This window comes from Chiloscyllium punctatum, chromosome 12 (genome assembly GCF_047496795.1).
Source record: "Chiloscyllium punctatum isolate Juve2018m chromosome 12, sChiPun1.3, whole genome shotgun sequence".
Lineage (NCBI taxonomy): Eukaryota > Metazoa > Chordata > Chondrichthyes > Orectolobiformes > Hemiscylliidae > Chiloscyllium > Chiloscyllium punctatum.
In genome coordinates, this window is record NC_092750.1 from 110,741,941 (window position 1) to 110,765,613 (window position 23,673).

Consider the following 23,673-nt stretch of genomic DNA (forward strand, 5'->3'; position numbering starts at 1 on the left):
GAGATTGGGTGCGTGACTGATTCACAACATTATTCCTGGAATGATACACCTCACCAACTCTGAGAAATTGGGACTGTTCTCCTCTGCTGATAGTTTCCAGACTCTGTGAACAGTTGCTCTGATTGGTTCTCAATTCCGTCTTGCGTCACATAGATCCCAATGGCTGAATATTTCAAGTACTTATGAGCTCTGCCTTGCCTGATCAACATCGACCTCTGATTTATTATTTGTGAGGGTTGCTGTTATCCCTGTCTCAGATAGATCTCAGTCTCATTCCCTGGGATTTGACAGGTGTGGTGTGTCAAATAGATGCCAGGAATTGTGATCCATGAGATTTAGGTGTGAGAAAAACTCCAGTCCTGAGAATCTGCCCTTGGATTGTGCACGTGTTGTGTCTGAATACCTGACTGAACGGTGACATTTCTGGCTGATGAATGTTTCGTTGGGCGCCTTAGGTGGCGATTTATGCATAACTAACCCAAGCTGTCCCCACATTGGGAGTACTTTTAGTTCAGACAGTGTAGAGTAAACTTTCAAACTCCTTTGCCTGCCTTTTATCGGCTTCTGGTGGAGCCAATAAAATTATCATTACGTGACCCGAGGTCGTGACCCTTTGTGCATAAGAGGAAATGTTCTCTAATCATTCTGCCTCTGGGGTGTTCCATCAGGCATATCGTGTGATAGATGTATTTACATTAGTGGGCTGCATGGTAGCGCAGCATTAAACTAAATGACTGGATAAAACACAACCAAACAGAACAAGTGAAAGCATTTGGCTGGGAAAGGAGTAGGATGTGGGAAAATGTATTATTACTGACTGGCCTTGAAGAAAGAATTAAGTAAACTCAAGGTTGGTGCATATTCATTCGAGATTTATTAACAATTTCAGAAAGCATTTTTATCCAAAAAGTTGATGTAAAAGCTAACAGAAGTGAATATAATGGCTGGATGCCACATTGAGATAAGAACACATGCGCTGTGAGCTGGGAATTTTCTGTACATCAGTAACAGTCACAAGAAAGGGAATACAAAGGCTCATCAGAAAGGGTTACATCAGTAACAGTCACAAGAAAGGGAATACAAAGGCTCATCAGAAAGGGTTACATCAGTAACAGTCACAAGAAAGGGAATACAAAGGCTCATCAGAAAGGGTTACATCAGTAACAGTCACAAGAATGGGAGTACGAAGGCTCATCAGAAAGGGTTACATCAGTAACAGTCACAAGAATGGGAGTACAAAGGCTCATCAGAAAGGGTTACATCAGTAACAGTCACAAGAATAAGAGGACTAAGGCTCATCAGAAAGGGTTACATCAGTAACAGTCACAAGAATGGGAGTACTAAGGCCCATCAGAAAGGGTTACATCAGTAACAGTCACAAGAAAGGGAGTACAAAGGCTCATCAGAAAGGGTTACATCAGTAACAGTCACAAGAAAGGGAGTACTCAGGCTCATCAGAAAGGGTTACATCAGTAACAGTCACAAGAAAGGGAGTACTAAGGCTCATCAGAAAGGGTAGGTAACCATTCTGAGTAAGGAACTAATAAAAGCAAAACAAATGGGCTTCAAACAACTGGGAAGGTACAAATTCTTCCAACCACAACCATCTCAAAGATATCAAAGTAAAAAGGAAAATCCATCAATAATTGTCTCAGTTACACGCTGATAAACTGAAGTAATCTCACTGTTAGAGTCAGCAACAGGACAGATTGTAGATTGGGAATTCAGAGACCTTGATAAGCAGATCAGGAAAATCAAGGGGGTCCACAATTCATTCACTTAACCTGGAAAAGAGAGATAAAGCAATGACGCAGATATTTATGATCAGGGACGTTCAGATTTAATGTTTATTCAATGGCACACTTAGACATTTCACAAAACATATTGGGCTGCTTGGCATGAGAAAGATGTGATTATTCTCACCTTCACCAGAGTGACGGCAGCGCTGTAGAAAATACTCAGGAAAAACAAGGTGATGAACGTGGAAGCAGTTGTCCAGATGTTGCTGTTATCATCCTCATAGTCTTCAATCCAAGTGCGATCTATTGAATCTATGAATATAAAGCCGAGAGAAACTATTTAGATTGTTTATTGATCCAGATCGATCTATCTGCATCCAAGTCATGTAATTAGAGAGCATTACATCTTCATAAAGCAGTCAGGTATTTCTCAAGTGTGACTCTTATCTGTATCTATTAGTGCATTATTGACTCTCAGCAAGAAATTACAAATACTAACTGCACATGTTCTTTCTTCATTGTCCATGTCAGAACGTTTTAAATTATTTTTCTTTCAATCTATTATTTAAGGATATTATTATTTGAGGAATGCTGATAACTAATGATTATTTTAATTGAATCATTACATTTTAAATATAGGCTGTGACAGCACTTTAGTTGAAAATTGTGGCCATCACTGAATAAAAGTTCAAATGTGGTTCTCATCTTTATGTATTGGTGACCAATTGTTTGGCAAATCATGAATATAAGTGACATCACAGTCAGGACATTGCTTCATATTTTTGTTTGTAGGATCTGTACATTTCGGAATAAGTGTTTGTACATGTGTCCCTTAATTTATTTGATCAACTGCTTGGTGTGTTTGATTTTCCTTTAATGTTTGTGTATGTGGTTATGAGAGTCTCTTACTTCACTCTTGCCCATGTTGGAGTCTGTGCGTGAATAAACATATTCCTGTTCCTTTACTGCTGGTGTGCTCATGTGTTTGTGCACCTAAATTTTGGTCTTTTTACATTCTGTAAGCATCTTTATGCTAATATTCCACTTCGTTGCTGCCCCTATGCTTATCTTGTAATGTCTTTGTGAGTGTTCACTTTTCATTAGTGCTATCTAAAATGTGTGCTTATGTGTCCGTTTCAGATCCTACCTACAACTAGGTTATTTTCATGTTTATGCTTAATAAATGTTAGCATGCAATGTTATGCTTTGATGGATGTTTATATTTATATGATGATGTTTGCTTGTGTGGCAATCTTTCCTAAACCATCTCCTGATAAATTGTTTGTGTTATTGTTTGTGGATGCTTGCTGATGCTTGTACCCATTATCCTTATTTAATAAACGCCCCTCTATTTGTTGATCTATGCACTTGTGTATCTGCATGTGAGACTCTGAATTTGTGTGTACATGTGATATTGTATCCATGCTGATCAATGTGGTTTAAAAATAACTAATTAAGCTGCCTCTGTCATTATATGTTTGTGATTCTGAAAATGGGAAAATTATGATATTAATATTTATCTCTGTGCACTTACGTGCCTGTGTGAGTTGACAAGTGGGAGGATATTTTTTGGAATTTGTATCTGTGTTCATGTGTGTATGTCTATACGCATTGTGCTGTATGAATGTAAATGTATTTGTGTGTTACCGTGTGTCTATGTTTCTCATGGTTATGTGTGAGTACCCCTGTTCATTTGTGCAAATGATTTTCATTCGGTATATGTGAGTTTTTGTATGAGCTTAGAGAGTGTTCAAGTGCCACTTGCATGTGTGCCTCTGTGTGAGTATGCATGTGTGACATCTTATCTATATGCACATTTAAGTGTGCACATAAATATGTGTCTTTAGGTGAAAGCTCGTATATGTGTCATTACGAGTGTATTTGTGATCATCTCTCTGTATCTGCTCTTATACCAGACTGCAATTTTTATTATTCTAATTTATTGTTCTAATTTTTATGGATTGTCCATAATTAGATCTGACCTTGGTGTTGTAGGAAACATTTCCCATTGTCATGGACAGATAAGTGTTTTATGAGCAACACTTCTGTTGCAGTGATAGAATTTCTGTCTCTGAGAGAAAAGTCTTGAGTTCAAATCCCCACTGCCCAAGAGATAACATTTCTGAATATATGTATTAGAAAATGTCGACTTGTGTTCTGTATGTGAAACAAAATGATATCAGGTATTCGAATACCAGAATTGATCCCATGTGCTCCAGAAAATTGAGACAAACCTATGGAATACAAACTGGGACGATGCAAACACCAGTTTTGGATTATGGGAATCAATGTTAAACATTTGTTAACAGAGCCAAGCATGTCCAACATGCTTCAAAGGTATTATTTTGCATGGAAATGTTAAATCTTTGGACAGTAAGCAAGAAACTGACTGTTCCTGTTAGTAACTGGGTTACATTACAGAGGACATCTTCCATGAAAACTCTTCACAGGGAGCACGAGGACAGACCATTCATCGTTCCCCTCCCCTCTGCTTCACGACAACTTATCTGTTGATTCTCTTTGGTGTGAAAGTGAAGATACATTCTGTCAACTCATGCGCTGGTGCAAGATCCCTGGCAGTTCCCCAGAAACAAAGGTTACATTCAAACTGTTCTGCACTATTTACGATTGGTATGTTCCAATCAAATTTAATTTTTACGTGTCTTAAATTTACATTTCCAATTGGTGCAATGTGGCAGTTTAAAACTGACATGAATTTTGTCAGAGTGTCCAATCGGGGGATTCAAGAACACCAATGTCATAACTCGTGGTCTACCCTTGACATAAAATGGACATTGTCAGATTTTGTCACAGAGGGATTTAGGATGGATAAGGTATTTGGCGGAATCCTGCAATGAGTGAGCTTTACTCTGTCTCTGACCCAGGGTGTATCTGAGCAGAGAACATTAACTGCACAAGACACTTGTCCTAGACCTGTTAATAATCCACTTTAACTACACAGATGGAATGGAAGTCAGGGTAGGAAACAATTAATTCAGTATTTAACTCACAACTGGAGGAAAAAAAAACACTTCTATTACTTCTGTTGAATTATTAAATGCAACTTTGAGATTTTTATTGACATGAATTAACAGTGTCCATCAGTGCAAGCGAAATGTTTACAAAACTTGGTTTACCGCTGGATTTATCGACTGTTCTGTTGATGATCTTCAGTGGAATCGCTTCATGTCCCACCACACAGGAGTAAGAAGCACCGCTGGCCCACTCCTCCGCTGTAATGGATAACAGGCTGTACATGAAGAAGGAGATGTTGTCACTCTCCGCCATCACCTCAGTGTTCTTGTAGTTACTGGGATTCACCGGCTTGTCATTGTTTGTCCACTTGACGAAGATCTCTCGGGGGGAGAAACCTCTCACTAAACAGGTGAGGGAGAGAAACCTCTGAGCGGAGATTTCTTCTGTTGGTGGCAGGAGGACCGACACTGATGGCTCCAGCGGATTAATCACTGCAAAATATTTGAGACAAATATAAATCAACCAAAAAATGCTGAACCAATAATCACAATTTCACTAAATATTAAAATATGCCATGTTTAATTTGGGATTTATTCACTTCCGTTTACTAAAGGAGCAGAATGGTACACATTCTGTCCAGTAAAAAAAAGTCGAGTTTAATGTGAAAGTTGCCTCCATGTTTCCAGCCCACAACAAGGACATTCTGTCCAACTGTCATTGCTGATGGTGACGTCACAACCCAGGCTTCTTCCCACTTTATCTGACTGAATCAGAATACAATATCCTTTGGTCCATCTTTTTCTTAATCAGCTACCTAGCTATCCTGTCTTCAGATGCATCATTAATACTCCCAATGGTATTTGTTCATTACCAATCACAGCCTGACATTGATGTAACTGGATCTGGATTACACATGGGATCCTTTGTGCTTTAATCTCACCGCTCACCTTTCTCCTTATGGATGGAGTCTCTCCGCGGAGTCGGTAGATTCTGATGGTACACCACACATTCAAAAATAACGCCACTCAGCCAGGCTTCAGTAGAAATGTCTAATTTGCTGATCACGCTGTTGGGATTCTGTCCAGGCTGGTCAGCAATCTCTGTTTTCAGAGGCTTCTTTTCTTGTTTCCAGGTCATATTGACTCCAGAAGGAAAATTGGACACAATGCAGGTTAACGTCACCGTCGCCTCCAGTAAGACTTGTTCTACTGGCGGTGGGAGGATTTTAACTGTGTTAGAGTGGCACTCGGTATCTTCTATGAAACAAAAATCAAAGTCAATGAAAAATGCCCCTTTATGATACAAACAGTCAATCTTCAGATTACTTCTTCACAGGGTGAAGACACCACCTTCAAAATGGCAACTCCAACTATTGCTGAAACGATGCTTACTGTTGTTGATGTATTTTGATTTGTGATTACCTATAACATACCCTGTGTAATTACTCCTAAAGAACACTGGCTTTGTAACAAGTGAAACCTGAAAAAAAATAAAATAATCGAAGATACCATCATGTAACCCATGGAATTACCTTTCTTTCAGAGTCTGTCTCTCACTTAACACCATCTATTGATACTTGTGACAAGAGTAATCTCAACATAATGAGTTCATTTCTATGTTCATAACCCTTAGGTGCAAATGCTGCTGGTCATGCTGACTGCCAAATCACATCCTACATTTTAGTCAAATTATAATAAATAATAATTATTCTCTTTGCAGAGTTCTAACGTGTTACAGGAGCGGTGACAGCCATGGAAATTCTGTTCATTATATTTAATGTGATCAAAAACACTTTGCCTTACTGGTGTGATGTCATTCTCTAATTTATGTCATTGTTCCTCGTGAGCTGTGTTTGGAGTAGATCGGAAAACAAGACATTGAGTACAGCATTGGATATCGAGAAGGACACCCATCTCCTTAAGTCTTTCCCTCCATTCAGTTTGTTCATAACTGGTCTGTACTTTCACTTTATTTACCAAGGTGCATTTTTAAATTTCTTCATAGAGCAGGGGAGAAAAAAACAAACAAAAGCGTCTTAAATTAATCTACAAACGCAATGGAAATGTGCACTAATTTTATAGACATCCACTACTCACTGTGTAAACATTGCTACCCCAAACCAGGCTAAATCAGCCTGTCTCGAGTTCCTCGTTCATTCATCCCTATTGGACCGTTCTTACCAGAATTTATTCTCCTGCCTCATCCACTAATTACAGAGAGCATCTTAAAGAAGCTCAGAGAGATCACGTTTATCCCAGTTGATGTGATACCCACTTGGACTGTGGTCTGATCCCATAAATGAAGTTAAAGAGCTCAGTACCAGATAAAAATCGATGTTGTACAATGTCCAAGGCCAACAGGTCATTCCTGAGCAGGGAATGAAGCATTGAACGCATTTTGATTTATTTTCAATTAAGGGTCACTGCATATTTTAACCACGTCTTTTTGAGACCACAACATCATAAGATAGAGGATCAGAATAAGGCTGTACGGCCAATCCAGAGTTTAGATCAGAATGATGCTGGAAAAGCACAGCAGGTCAGGCAGCATCCGACGAGCAGGAAAATCGACGTTTCGGGCTACAGCTATTCTACTGTCTTCTCTAAACAAGAGCCGATCTATCTCTGTCTTGAATACACAATGGCCTGGCCTCCACAGCCCTCTGCAGCAACAAGTTCCACAGCCTCATCACCCTCTGGCTGAAGACATTTCTCCTCACATCTCAGTTCCAAACGGTGCCCCTTTGACCCTGAGACTGTGCCCTTGGGTCCTAGTCTGGCCTACCAGTCAAAACATCTATTCCACGTTCACTCGACCTCAGTCTCTCAGTATTTTCTATGTTTCAATCAGATATCTCTCCAATATCCCCCCCTCCACCCCCAAACTTATCCTTGAAGCGGCCCTCTGAACGCCTCTCCCAGCATGGTCAGGCAATAAACTATTTAACAAAGCTCACTGTCTATATATCTATCTTCAACAGAGAGGAAACATGCTTTTCTGACTTGCCAAAATGTTGAGTCATGAGCGATGCTAATGTAACACTCAAACTGAAATGCGATATGTGGCATGTTGGGAAACGAGAAGCTGTACCGTACTGTTTACTACGCCTGATAAATGAGCGTGTTTGATTCACATCAGAGTTTAGAATGATTTGTAGCTCTCTCAGTGTGTGTCTCTTACCTTGGAGTGCGGTGATGTTTTTACTTTGAATGTTCTCTCCATGAGTGACCTGGCAGGTATAGACTGCGCTGTTGAACCATTCACCAGAAGGGACCATCAGCCGACTCGTCACCGAGAAGTTCCCATTTGCCTCACACACGGGAGACGTGAAGAAGCCAGAATCCAAGGGTCGGCCATTTTTCAACCAACTCACGGAGATTGACTTCGGATGGAAATCGATGATTGAACAGACGACGGTTGCAAACTTGCTGCTTGCGATTTCTTCACTGGAGCTCACAGTTAGGAGAAGGGTTGGTGGGAGAGGATCTTTAGGAAACACATTGCATAAATTATCTGACGAATTTCAGAACAAATACAATCAGTTCTCATATATCAAGGTTTCTTGTGGTTAATGGATACAAGAATCATAATTGTGCAGAGTGCTGGAGAAGCTGGGATCCACACAGAAAGATCAGCAGGACAATGTGAAAGGCTAAAATTATAGGACACAGCAAGGGAGTCAAGGAGGCATAGAAACTATAGGCCGGTAACATCAAAAGGGAGATAGCAACGTTGGATGGTATTCGTTTTAATGACAGAGTCTGATGAACAAGGCAGATGAATTACCGGCATAAATGAGGAAATGATGCGGTTGCTATCACGGAGACATATTGAGAGCGGCGCAAGAGTGGGCTATTCAATATTCCAGGATTTAGTGCCTTCAGGCGAGACAGGGAAAGATGGAAAAGGATGAGGGCTGGGGGTGTGCGGTACAGAATGTTGCTTCTGTCGCAATTCTGACAAGAGTATTTTAGGCTGTAAAGAGAAATGAAACCATTGATACCTCCTCGAACAAAGGCAAATGGACAGTACTTCAAAACCAAAATACAGCAAACGTAACTACTGGGAGAGCGCGATAGACCTTACTACAGGTCCAAAAGAGCAAGTGAACATACATGGGCAAATTTCAGAGAAATGTAAATTAAATAGGGGAATGAGAAAAGAGGTTTTTAACTTCCTCAGCATAGGCTTGGATATTCATTTTGTCAAAAATTTAGAGGGAGCAGAATTATGAAAATGCCCCCAGGAGAATATTTTAACAAAGTATGTGTTTAATACTGAGAATTTTAATCCAGACCTTGCAAGAGAGGGGTGAATCTGGACTTAACTTTAGGGAATGAAGTCGACCCAGTGGGTAAAACCTCAATGGTGGAGCACTTTGCAGACAGTCATCGTAAATCAGTTGGATTTCAGATTGTACTGCAAAGGAATAGAAATTGGCCCAAAGTTCTGAAAAAGGGAAGGACAATTTTAGTAAGATCAGGTAATGACTTGACCAGAGTGGACTGGAAGCTGACACTTATTGGTAAATCTGAGTCAGAGCAGTGTGACACATTTAAGAGAGAGATAAGAAAATCACAGGGAGGACATTTCCCTGGGACCAAGAATGCAGTGGGCTCTGGACACCAAAGGGCATGGAGGGGGAGATAAAGAGAAACAAGGGAGGCTTCAGGTCTATACTGAAATCTCAAAACAATCGGAATTAGTATGGAGTACAGAACGTGCAAGGGGGAGTTTGAAAGACAGGAATTAGAAGAGCAAAAGGGACCATGAGAAAATAATAGCAGTCAAAATAAAGGAAAATATTTTTAAAAGTTACACGCTAATTCATAATAAAAGAATTATTCTGGAAATAGTAATGCTCATTAAGTGTATTATTGGAGTGGAGCCGGAGGATTAGCTTGTGGTCAAAACGAACGTGTTGTGCCAGTGTTCACGAGTAAGAGGGACAATGTGGGGACAAAATCATGGAGGGGTGTTGTGATGTAGTTTTCCGAAATTAGGACACATGACGTGATGTTCTGTGTTGTCTTGCTGAATGAAAAGTGGTTATATTTCCAGGGCAGATGAAAAGTATACCGAGCTGTTGAGCGATGCAAAGGATGAAATAGTTGGGTCGCTGACAATAATTTAGAATTCCTGTCTGGCCACAGCAGTTGTGCCAAGTGAGTGCAGATCAGCCAACGTTGCACTGTGATGCAGGACGAAGGAAGGTATAAATAATGAAAACACAGATCTGTCAAGCTCATCTCAGTGGGAGGGAAACTATTGAGAAGTGAAATTAATCTTCATTTGGAAGATAAATCAACAATTTTCAGCACGGTTTTATTGAGAGGAAGTCATGTGTAAGAATTTGATAGTAGTTTTCAGAAAGATAACTCGATGTCCAGATGATAGAAATAATCAGAGCCAATGGGATCTGAGTTAATTTGACAGATTGGATCGAGAACTGGCTGAGTGGTGGGAGCAGGGGATAATAGTCATCGGGTGTCTGCGTGACTGGAAATCTATGTCTCCTGGTGCTCTGGAGGGATTGGTTTGATTTCCTTGTTATTTCTCTTACATACTAATGATTAAGACTCAAATTTAGGAGGATTAACCAGTGAATTCACAGATGAAATGAAAACTGTCATGTTGGTAAGTCATGAGCATAATGGCTTTAGATTGCAGGAGGATATAAAAGGGTTGGTTGTATTTGAAGAGAAGTTGCAAATGGAAATTATTCTGCATAAATGTAAGGTGATGTAATTCGGCAGAAGAATCTGTGAGGTATGACGTTTTGAATGATGGAACCCTGGAAAGGCCTGAGGATCTTTGGTGCATGTACCCACCGATCCCCTATAGTACTGTGTCGTCTGGATAAAGAGGCTAAGAAGGTGAGAGGATATTTGCTTTTATGAGCCGAGACATTGACAATGAAGAGTAGGGAGATGATACTGGAACTTAATAGAACACTGGTTAGGCCATACTGAAGCGTTGTATGCATGTTATCGAAGGAATGTGATTACACTGAAGGCAGTATTGATGAGATTTGCCAGGATCTTGCCTGGGTTGGAGGGTTTCAGTTATGAAACTAGTTTAGATAGACAGGGGTTTTCCTTGGAGCAGAGGAGAATTAGGGAGAAGATTATCATGATGTCTAGAATTATGTTAGGCACAGACAGGGTAAACTGGATGAAACCTTTCCCCTTGATGGAGAGAGAAGGGAAGGCCAGGAGCTTCCAAGTGGATCTCAGGGGAAAACAAAATCAAACAGAGGGTGGTGTTAGCCTGGAGCTCAGCACCTATAAGTCATGTAGAGACTGAGCCCCTCATAATAGGTATGAAGTATTGCGATGCATCCTTGCAAGGGCAAGTCACACAAGGCAATGGATCATGTGCTGGCACATGAGACTGGAATAGTTAGGTGGCTGTTATTGATAGGGGTGAACTGGATGGATCAAAGGGCCTTGTTCCTGTGCTGTATAAGGTGATTCTGTGAAAACGGTTATAAATAATGCCTTCTTCATATTAATCCCAAATGCTCTGTTTATCTCAGTTCCCACAACACATACCTGGACATGGCATTTCTTTGATGTTGTGTGACCCGCTGTGTTGAACCTCACAGTAGATTTTGCTGGAACAATCTGCCGCTGACCCGGGCAGGGTTAACTGGCTGCTCAGGGTGTAGGTTCCCTTCTTGTTTCTCACTGATGGGTAAGTCTTCAATCCAGTCGTGATTAACTCCCCACCTTTCTTCCAGGTTACCTTGGTGACGTCAGGGGAATAGTCCATCGCCAAACAACCAAAGGTCGCAGAACCGGTGTCGTGCTCCTGACAGGAGGAGACCAGGCCATAAAGCGTGGGGGAAGATGGTGTCTCTACAATAGAATGACCAATTGAGCATGTTAGTTTCTGTCCATTTGACCTTATCAGTTACTCAAACGTATCCTCAGCTGTAAACGTTTGCCAGTCTGCTCCCACTGAGTCTACAGCGTAACTGGAGTTTAGTTTTGTTTCCTACCAGTTGCTGATCATGATCATTGGTTCCTTCTTTAGAAACATGCCCTTGACCTTGACCATTACCGTATAATTTAGGAAGAAGAACATCCTGATCCCACCCCAGTAACTTTGAAGATCTCACCAACTGACACTTTCACTGGATTGCTGTGAAGAGCAAAGAACTTTCACAAAATACAAACCAAGGAAATGCAGATTCATCGAAATTCTACACTGTGTGCAAACAGGCCATTTGGCCCAACAAGTCCACACCCACCCTCTGAAAAGTAACCCATCCAGACCTATTCCCCTACCCTATTATGCTACAGTTAACCCTGACTAATGCACCGAACCTCCCAATCACTGAACACGACATTTGCAATTCCCCCAGCTTGCACATCTTTGGACTGTGGGAGGAAACGCACACAGACATGGGGAGAAAGTGCCAACTCCACACAGACAGTCACCCGAGGCTGGAATGGAACCCGAGTCCCTAGCACTGTGAGGCAGCAGCGCTAACCACGGAACCAGCGTGCTGTCCCACTAGGTACCGTGCTGCTGGAAATACCCAACCGCTGGCAGTACCCCCGGAGAGAAATCAGAGTGAATCATAGAACATAGAACATTACAGTGCAATACAGGCCCTTCGGCCCTCGATGTCATACGAATCTGAAGTCCATCCCACCTACACTATTCCATGTACATCTGTATGCCTAGGTAAAATCAATGACTTCAGATGCTGGAAATCCGATTCTGGATTAGTGGTGCTGGAAGAGCACAGCAGTTCAGGCAGCATCCAAACCTGTCCAATGATGACTTAATCTTGGCGAATCTATTACCGTTGCAGGCAAAGCATTCCATTCCCTTACTACTCATTGAGTAAAGAAACTACCTCTGACATCTGTCTTATACATATCTCCCCTCACTTTAAAGTTGTGTCCCCTCGTGTTTGCCGTCCCCATACATGGAAATCAGGTCCAGTGAGCCTTCCTCACTTATCAATGCAAGGCAGAATGTTCTCTCTGGGAGGAAGGTCACTGCAGCAGCAGCACAGGCAGGAGCTGAGCACTGGGACTGAGAGGAGGGCTGTCACGGCTGAACTCATGCCAATTGTCTGGAAGTTGAAACATCTAATTTACAATTATCTGAATTCTGGAGGCCTCTGAAAAATGGAGGAGCATTAAGGTTCAGAGACTTTGGAGTGTTACAGCTGAGTATTTACGTAAATATGATTTGAGAAATGAACTGGTAATCTTTAACTTTAATAACTATCAAATTGACACACAGTTCACCACCAAACCTCATCTTTCAGACTAACCACTGCACTTACTCTGTCTGGACCTAAATTTCCACTCACATTGACAAACCCTACCCATTCATGCCCGGAACACACAACCCCTATCACACAAAACACATCCAAGGCAATCCATATTGGTAGTATAGCTGAGAAGAGAGATCTCGGTGTCCATGTACATAGATCCCTAAAAGTTGCCAGACAGTTTGATAAGAGTTATTTAGAAGGCATACTTTCTGTTGGCTTTCATCAATAGAGGGACTGAGTTTCAGAACCACGAGGTTAGGCTGCAGCTGTACAAAATTCTGGTGTGGCCACACTTGGGAGTATTGTGCACTGTTCTGGTCACCACATTATAGAGAGAATGTGGAAGCTTTGGAAGAGATCAGAGGAGGTTTACCAGGATGTTGTCTGGTATGGAGGGAACGTTTAATGAGGAAAGGATGAGGGTCTTGAGGCTGTTTTTGTTTGAGAGAAGAAGATTGAGAGGTGACTTAATTGAGACATAAAAGATAAACAGAGGGTGGAAAGTGAAAGTCTTTTTCCTTGAATAGTGATGGCTAGCAGGAGAGGACATAGATGATAGATGTCAGAGGTTGTTTCTTTACTCAGAGAGGAGTAGGGGCATGGAGCGCACTGCCTGCAACAATAGTACACTCGCCAACTTTAAGGGCATTTAAAGGTCATTGGATAAATATATGGATGAAAATGGAATAGTGTAGGACAGATAGGCTTCAGATTGGTTCCACAGGTCAGCACAACATTGAGGGCTGAAGGGCCTGTATTGCACTGTAATGCTCTATATTCTATATTCCAGATGGACATATGATCTCAATTCCTTTCACTCATTTACACTCCTGCTGCCCTGCACCTGGCCCATGGTGAATCTGGCCCTGACTGGACCTGGCACCATCATTTTCACAACCTCTGACAAAAGCCCACTACCCAAGACATGACCTCAGCCCTTGATCACTGACCTCTCATCTTACCCAAGTCAACCTGTGCACATTGCATCCTAGCTCCTTTCGCATCTGTGCTTTACAAACTACCATTTTGCCAGACTCCGAGCTTTGCATTTTGACAACACGTCCACCTGTCACTTCATTACAGTGACCTTCCACCCTGAAACATCCTGGCACTCTGCCCACCGCTACACGAACCAGCCTGGCATCCTGCCCACCTCTCCATAAACCTGCCTGGCAAAGACAGACCTCCTGCATTTCAGCTCAAACTACCCCTCACCTACCAAGCACAATTCGAACAAATTATCCTGTGACCATTACCATTTACCTTGATGCCACCTTGCCAGACAGAGCGCATGCAAGGTTACCCAGCAGCCAGCCAACACCTCACAGCCTACCAGCCCAAACTCTCCCACATGCCTAATCTAGCCCCTCACTTGCTCACCACCTTCCAACTTTGAGCCTACTCCAACATAAAGTCAGAGAGTCATAAAGTCGTACAGCACAGAAACAGTTCCTTTGGTCCAGCTCATCCATGCTGACCAGGGTTCCCAAATTAAACTAATTCCACTTGCCTGCCTTTGGCCCATATCCATCCAGACCTATCCTGTTCCTGTAGCTGTTCAAATGTCTTCTAAATGTTGGATCTATCTCTGCATTTACCACTTCCTCTGGCAGTTCATTCCAATGTTTTTGACAGTTACAACATGAAGCCCTAACTCCTGCCCTCAGTGCGCTGACCAATGAAGGTACACGTGCCAAACACCTTCGACACACTAGGTACTTGAGACAACGCTTTCAAGAATCTATGAGTCTGAACCCTCAGGTTCCTCAGGGTTCAACATCACTATCCAGTGCCCTACCATTAACTCTGTAAGTTGTGACCTGATTTATCTTCTCAAAAAGCAACACGTCATGTTCATTTAAATTAAGCTCCTTCTGCCACTCCTCAGCCCATTGGCCCAGCTGATCAAGATCTCATTGTACGTTTAGATAACTTTCACTGCCAATTATACCACCAATGTTGGCATTACATGCAAACTTACAAACCTACAAACGATGTCCCATTCAATGTTTTCATGGCTTTCGACCAATATTGTAGCCTGTTTCCCTTTCTCCCACATATCTGTAGCATTTTTTAAAGCTTTGAAGGAATCTATCTCCTTATTGAAATCATTTAATGTTTTGTCCTCAATCAATTTCTGTGGTGGAGAATTCCAAAGGTTCACCATTCTTTTGCTGAATAGTAAACAATCAGGTTCAATGTTATCGAGTGTTGTTACGATTGGTAAGCAGCAAGATTAATGATGATCCCATGAATGGAATAGCCTTCTAGAGGGGTCAAGGTGCCTTCTTCAGCTTCCATTTTGCATGGTGTCATGTCCCTTCGGCAGCATGTTCCAAAATTGTGACCCTTGAGGATAAGGGCGCACATGTATGTAAATGCTTCTCCTGAAAGCTTTCCTCCAAATCAGACTTCAACTTGACTCTCAACTATTTCCCTGCCAGTTTCCTCTTCCTCAATCACAGCCATGGGACTCAATTCCTACCAGCGCTGTGAATGTGCTAATACCACACAAACTTCAGCAATTCAAATAGACTGATGACAACTGGTTTCTCAAGGCAATATAAAAAGTCTGACACTTCCACACCGGTCTAGAGATTCAAACAACCACTGGAAGAATTGTAAATTATTTGAGGCATTTGTGTGTCTACACAAGATGACATGGTTTCCTTTTGTGTGATTTGACTGTGTTTTCACTGAAGGAACAGAGCTATTTCTTAATCATATAATTGGAATCAAGCATCCCTCATTTTTAGCAAGGCAATCACACATTATATTTCTTTATTCCAGGGAAGTATAGTGTTAAATTAATGAAATATGATGATTGGGATGTTTCAGTTGGAAATAGTCAGAGATTTAAAGTTTACTTTCATGAGCAATTAATTCCAGCCTCATTGTTTCACAGTACTCACAGGAATGTCTTTCAGAAATGGTGTCTCCCTTTGTTTACTGAATCAGTAAATCTGGGATAGTTTTTGCTTGTTAATCAAAGGTGTTAAAGAGTTTTAGCCAAAGGGAGACCTGCGGATTTAGCTCACAGACGCTCCATGATCTAAGTAAGTGGTGGAACAGCTCGAGGGGCTGAGTGCCCTCCTCTTGCTCCTACCTTCCTATCATTGTGTCATTCGTTAAGCTAGCACTGGCGGTGAACACTTTTTATTAAAATATTTCAACAAATTAATTGTTTCACACATGCTTTAAAAAAACTTCTGTTGATTATTTGGAACGAGATCATTGACATTCTCTATTTGAGTGATCAAAATAACTTCCACCCAATTACAGCAGCCACTGCACTCTGGAGTGGGTTGTTACTTCATAATAGTTTCTTGTGAAACTCCAGCTCGAGATCAGGGCGCTCAAATTCAATGATTCTCTGATATTTAATATCTCTGAACATTTGCAATTTGTTCAAATGCATCTTTTCTCTGAAGAACGTGTTTAATCGAACAGAACTTTTTTCAATGAAACAACAAACTTTAAATGCTAGAAAACCAAAATAAAAGACAGAAATTTCTGAAGAAACTCAGCAGGTCTAGCAGCTCCTGTGGAGAGAAGGCAAGGTTAACCTTTCGCATCCAGAGACCCCCTCTTCACCAAATTGTTTTCATGTTTTTGGCACAAGAGCTCACACCTGTTGAGATAAACAGCGATTACGTTGACTTGCTCCTGTTGGAAAAAGGATTCTTAGCAGAGGTACTGGATGGTCGGAGATAGCAATTGAAGACCAACTGAAAAGCTATCTCCATCTGCTGCAAGTGTTGGATTCAGCGGAACCCCACCGTACTAAACAATCAAATTCAGCTACAGCACTGGTTTAATATAAAGTGAGCACTTACTCCATTAACACCATCTAGCGATGCCCAAACGCTTGTGAACAAATATTGATCTGGAAAAAGCTGCTAACTGCCAAAATTCTGTTTAATATCTAAGAGACACAAGTCAGGACAGCGATTGAATAGATTTCACTGGCCTCTGTGAGTGGAATTCCAACAAACACCCAAACATCTCAATCTGCTTTCTTGCACTGAAGTAACCTTATAAGAGATGGTGTTACATACCTCTCTAACAGGTTGTAAGTGAACACAGGCCACCTGGCACAGAATCAGGGACACTACTACAACATCACAACAGACCTGAACACAATGAGCTCGACACTATCACAGAGAACACAGCCCACCTGTTTTGACAGTACATAAACCATGTTAGTTATTAACACCTTCCAACAACCAGGAATTGTTCCAGAATGTTTGTACAATGAAAGTAACATTTCAACATTTATCCAAGAATACTTTGACAGCAGCTCCAAATTGTGCAAACTCTATGGGAATTACAGAGGAATAAAACTAGGAATTGCATTGCCATCAATTCACTGTCACTGGATTCCAACCTCGAACTCCCTTCCTCTTTCCCCTGTGAATGTTGCTGCACCAGATGGTCTACTTAGTCTGAAAAAGATTAAAATGTTTTGAAGTGTAATATGACCGTTGCCAGTGACATTAAAAGCTGATAATAGGTTTTCAAATAATAAGATGCAAAAAATTCTGATTCTACATTGTGCCATGAAACATGTCCTGCATAACTGAGGCACAATGAAAATATACAGCATATTTCCATCTGCATCGCTCAGTCAAATATCTCTTGTTGCCAACAACCAATTTCAAAACTCTTGCTGTCTGCCTTTTGTTCCTGAAACGTTCGTTCTGATTGGAACAACATGGTCAGGGCTCTCAATTCTGAGGCACCTAATCGAATATTGTATTTCTGGCCGATAAAAATGGTTTTGAAGCGCGAGATGAAATTGAACTGTCTGAGATTCAGGGATCCGAACTGGACAATTTACAAATGGTCAGGACCGTTGACAAGTTAATCAGAGATAGCACTGAAATAAACTGTACAACAGACTTAATCCTAGAGGATACATTGCTCAACTCCTCACGTCAAATATATTCACTGTACTTGAACATTCATCAGAGGAACTAACCAGTGGATTAATGTGAACGAGAATGTGTTCATAATGAACATAAATAACCACTGAGTTAATAAACTTAATAAGTCATTGTATTTAATAAAATGAGTGAGGTGGGAAATATCGCCAATTAAAGCACAGATCCGGAGGCAATGGATTATTCTCTAAATTATTTTTACATATTCTTAAAACGTTCCTTGAACTGGGGAGATTTTGCATGCACTGCATAAAGTCAATACTGCATTCCAGTGTGGAAAGCATTTCTGTTGAAGGAATCAGGGCAAGGTCATTTTCTTGTTTACTGCTTTTAATGAACGAAATGTTTAAAAAGGTATGAATTGAAAACATGCTTCTGTCTGGAGTTGCCCGCTTTAACGGATGTCTAAGTAAATGTGGGCACTGCTGCCTCACAGATCCAGGTACCCAGGCTCGGTTCCAGCCTTGGGTGACTGCCGATGTGGAGTTTACACAATCTCCCCTGTGTCTGTGTGGGTTTCATCCCACAATCCAAAGATGTGCATGTCAGGTGAACTGGTCATGCTATATTGTCCATAGTGTTAGGTGCATTAGTCAGGGGTAAATATAGGGTAGGGGAATGGGTCTGGGTGGGTTACTCTTCAGACAGTCGGTGTGGACTTGTTGGGCCAAATGGCCCGATACATACTGCAGGAAATCTAATCTAAACGATTGTCACACTTAACAAATGTGAGCAGATACCTTTGGATCGCTACATGGCAATAAATCGGTCAAGTATATTAATTAAAATAAATATTACTCTATTTTCAGTGTCTGAATAAACAATGTGCTCCGTTATCCTCTAGTTCATGTCTTCTGCAAATTTGTGAACTCTGCATACGTCTGAACACATCGATGTAAAATGAATTCTCTATATTTGCAGCAGGTACTCCCATGGTTTTAAGAGTAGAGTTCCTACAGTATGGAAACAGGCCATTTGGCCCAATAATTCCACAATGACCCTCTGAACAGTAAGTAGCCCAACCAGACCCATTCCCCATAATTTATATTTACCCCTGACTAATGCACTCTAACCTAGACATCCCTGAACACTACGGCTGTGCTAAATTGCACAAATCACCTGACCTGCCCATCTTTTGGACTGTGGTAGGAAACCAGAGCGCCCGAAGGAAACCCACGCAGACACAGGGAGAATGTGCAAACTCTACACAGGCAGTCACCAGAGGGTGGAATCGAATTTGGGATCCTGACGCTGTGAGGCAGCAGTGCCAACCACTGAGCCACCATGCTGCCCTGCAAGTTCATGAATGGATTATTTTAATTAATTCAAAATTTGTCCTTGGTCACATAATTCACTATAGCAGTTGTTTCCGAAAGAAGGAGTCTTCAGTTGATATTTTTTTGTAAAATGTAACTATTTATTTAAAATGCACAGATTGGGAACACAAAGCACTGTGCAGATTAAATAATTCAGTTAATGTTTTATTTTTATCCTGCAAATCCAGTTTAATCAGGGACATAACAATGAATTAACTCAAGTTACGTATGAAACTGATCAAAGCAGTGAGACTGATCTGTTCTTCATAGAATTGAGCAGAATTTTCAAATGGTCTTTGCCAATGATCTTTTCCAGTCAGAAAAATATATATGTAGTGTACAGCGGAATTGAAAGGTATTTCTTGATCAATTATAACACAGTCAAGGCATTTTTGCTCAAGAGCAAGAACTATTAGAACATTAGATTTTTGAAATGCTATTTATATTTCTCTATGACTTGTAAACTGTTTAAAGACAGACCTTGTGATTGAACAAGATAGTGGAGTTCTGAATTTGGATTGGAAAGCATGGATTAGATTAATCCTTAATTATTACTTTTAAGTAAAAATGGTGCCCGAAGGTATCTGTTTTCCCTTCATTTCTAAAACCTTTGCGATTTGCCTTTCACTTAATAATAGGCTTTATGAAATTTCAACTCGCATGCTGATTGCATTGAATGAGGAACCTGGAGCGGTTCACTGTCACCAACCGTGTCAACATTGCAAAACAATGTAGAAACCAGAAACGGTTTCCCAAATATAACACATTTAATGTTACCCAAGCACAGTCCTTCCTCAACAGATGAACGATCACCAGATCACAACATGGTGTGTTTGCAGCAGAACTGGCCCTGCAAACATTTTCAACAGAACCAAGAACATGCTGCAACCTCACACAAAAAAAACAAATTGAAGTCTAACAAAGCTGCTCAGAATCAAGCAAACTAATGATTAAATTGAATAGAAATAACAAGTCATAACAGCAACCTTGTTTGTGAGGGGACTTAACACTTAAAGCTGTAATGTTTCTGGCAACAGTTCAATTTATTTCCAACCTGCACACCCTTCTTGATCATGACAATCCTGTGCAGCACACAGTAGAGCGGTTGAAGGCATATATTGATTAATCACTTCATGGTCAAAACAAAATTACTGAATGGACAAATATTGCCACATTATAATTTGAAGTTAGTTTCAATTACGTAATCTGTTCAATTCTGCAGTTTCAGATTTTAGTCCCAAATTTTATTTTGAATGAGGCTACTCAAAACAAAATTCAGTTAGTTTACAATTAGAACTGAGTTTTTTTTAAAAAATTCAATGCATTAAAAACTTATTTTTTTCATTTCTCACACTTCCGGGTTTCTGCCTTAAGTTGGTTTTCAAACCGTTACAAATGGATGTAATGTTTTCAATCAAGCAGAGAAAAATGTGTCATATAAGTTGAACAAATGCAGAAATGGTTCATGAAAAACAACAGAACTTCACAAATATTGGTAATGAACAGTAATCCAGAGAGACAATCTCCTCACCAGAAAGAAAACACCAATTACAGAAAGCATGAAAATGCTGATCAATTCCACAAACTGAATCAGAATTCAATCAACTCAATTCAACAGAATCAAGGAAAATAAAATCAGAATCCAATCAACTCAAAACAACATATTTGAATGAAACATAATCAGAATCCAACCAATTCAATTCAACAGAATCAAATAAAACAATTTCAAAAACCAATCAACACACTTCAACAAAACCAAGTAAAAACAAAGCCAAAATCCAATCAACTCAATTCAACAGAATCAAGTAAAACAAACTCAGAATCTAATCAACAAATTGCAATATCGCACCGCAAGAACATTTTATGACAGTTTCTAACCTGCTTGTCATCAACAAAATAAATGAGAAAATATAATCATGGTAAGAACATATATTCAAGAAATGAATAATGATGTTTTAGCATATTTTAATCATGTTTGGTAATATCTCAAACATCTTTGAATTCTTAGCGTTTGTTGTTGACAATAAAACTCACAGTCAGGGTGTCACTGACATTAAACATTATTTATAGCTGACTATGTAAGAGACATTAGTGTTTCAAGTAACCCAGCCACACAGAATGCCCATCTGATCAAAAAAAGAGATACACAGAGCAACTGACTCCATCATCACCATTTTAGCTATTTGCTGAGCCTTAACTGAAGTCTATAATCAGTCTGAACAAAAATCAATCCGAACCAAACCAAACTCAGCACAGAATCTGAGTTTCATTTAATTCAGAAATTAGTCACATGAATAGAAAGTTTTTAAAAAGTCACTAAGAAAGTTCATAGTTCTTACCTGAAGTCACTGTCACCATGGTCCCTTGGCCCCAGTAACCAAGATAGTCACAGTGTTACATTCTCTGGACTGGGTCACACAATAACTAGCTCTGCATAAAACAAATCAAAATTCTACTATCATTTTAAATTTTCAGAACCACAGGCAAAATAAAGTCACAATAAATCTTCATCACATAATTGCGCTAGTGAGTTCTGATCATTCTTGATAAATTTTAATACTGTTTTATACTTCACAGAGTAACACATGAGCTGATTCTCAAAATCCACAAATGGTGTATCGATAATTACCCAACACTTTTACAAATTAAATAGTGATACTGGCATTAAACCCCACAGAATTAATACTGCACTGCAGGTTAAGGCGGTTTGTAGAAGTAATCACTGACTAGTTTCAAACAATCGAGGCTGAATAGGTTTTTGTAATGATCATAATTGCAGTGTCACCCCAGTTATATCACTGTGAGACACGTTGTGTCAAATACTATGACAGACTGTAAACTGTAAAATGCAGATAATTTCTTCACTTCCTGGAAAGCAGTGATTCAGACTCCTCTAAGAATGATTTGGTGCATTATTTCAGCTTTTTCTCTTCATTGTACTTTGAAAGCTTGGAATACTTTTCCAGGTTTGGTCTGCATTAAACTTGACAATCAACACGAAAAAGGTAGAAAAAAATTATACATTTGTACAAACTAACACGACTGGATTGTGTTTAAATTGCATCTCACATTATTTCTCGCTCCTGCCATGGTAGAAATCACCAATTTGAGATAATCACTTGTCAGTGGTTATTGTATGAGGATGTCGCTGTGTACAACACTGTGACCCACTGTAGTATCACAATGATGTAGACCAGCACACTCATTCTCTGTTCTTTACTCTAGGTCTCAATTTTCATTTGAAAGAGCCATTTAGTACTGATCATGTTTTGAATTAATGCCATAGTTGACATAACAATTAGCAGTGATTTCCTGAGCTGTTAGATATATTAAAACTAACATTTTGTCCGAGCATTTAATTGATGGAAGTGTTAGCAGTGCATACGACATGCCCAAAACATTGTCCAATTGTGTCACCAGTTTGCTAGTTTAAATGATACATTCCCTCTTTGATAGTTTTGTAAGAGGCAGCCTGAGGTCTGCTTCAGATCGCAGTTGGTATAATTGCATTTAAAACTCGTACTGACCGTCAGTTTATGATGGAATTGACAAACTGTTCCGTCGAGCTGTTTTTGAATGGGTGCAGCCCTGGTTCCTCTCGCTGTGGTCTCCTGCACAGTAATAGATGGCGGTGTCTTCGATCTTCAGGTTCCCCATGTCCAACGCGAAAATGTTGTTTGAATTGTCTTTGGACGCAGTAAATCGATTCTTAATCGCTGGTGCATAGTAACTGCTGGATGAACTATAGTAGGTAACCAGCCACTCCAGACCCTGTCCGGGAACCTGTCGGACCCAGCTCATGTAGTAGCTGCTAAGATCGAAGCCGCTGGTTTTACAGGTCAGTTTCAGGCTGCCTGCGGGACGGCCAGTCTCTGCCTCTGGCTGAGTCAAAACAATCTCCGACTGGACACCTTTAAAAAAGAAAACAAATAAACCAGGAGCATTAATACAGATTAAATGATGGCTGAGTCTTTTACATTCCTGCGGTAGACGAACATTGAGACAGTGACAAAGACAGACTTGAACAAAAAACACTCACATGATAAGAAAGTAAGGAATAAACTGAGAAAAATTGTCGACACAATCATTCTGATAACTTGTGGGAAGCGGTTCTGTCAAGATCTTTCTAAACAGAGTCGACCCAGGAGTGTTGAATTACGGTCTAGTGCCCAGGATTTATATGGCCATCGGAAAGGGCAGGCTTACAGCTTCCGCCTGTTGGTTTCCTGCTGGAGGCTCAGACTGGATCCTGGTCTCAGCTTGTACAGCCCGAACACATGGGATCATGTATTTACGAGGTTACGCTTAAACATGGACATATACCCATCTTGGGATATTTATTTTGCTGAATAGCTTCTTTGGGAGTGTTTTTATTTAAATGGTGGAAGTAAAATTGAGTA

General features: G+C 40.4%; 2 gene segments (V, D, J or C); both read right to left on the bottom strand.

Moving 5' to 3' along the window:
• Positions 1-1,442: 1,442 nt before the first annotated feature.
• Positions 1,443-21,703, bottom strand: LOC140483979 (Ig heavy chain C region, membrane-bound form-like). The segment is given in 7 exon segments: positions 1,443-1,784; positions 1,924-2,051; positions 4,877-5,206; positions 5,663-5,971; positions 7,896-8,201; positions 11,270-11,575; positions 21,613-21,703. Coding segments are annotated over 7 exon segments (1,407 nt in total).
• LOC140483980 (Ig heavy chain V region-like) lies at positions 17,369-23,414 on the bottom strand. The segment is given in 3 exon segments: positions 17,369-17,459; positions 22,801-23,184; positions 23,313-23,414. Coding segments are annotated over 2 exon segments (426 nt in total).
• Between the last annotated feature and the right edge of the window lie 259 nt (positions 23,415-23,673).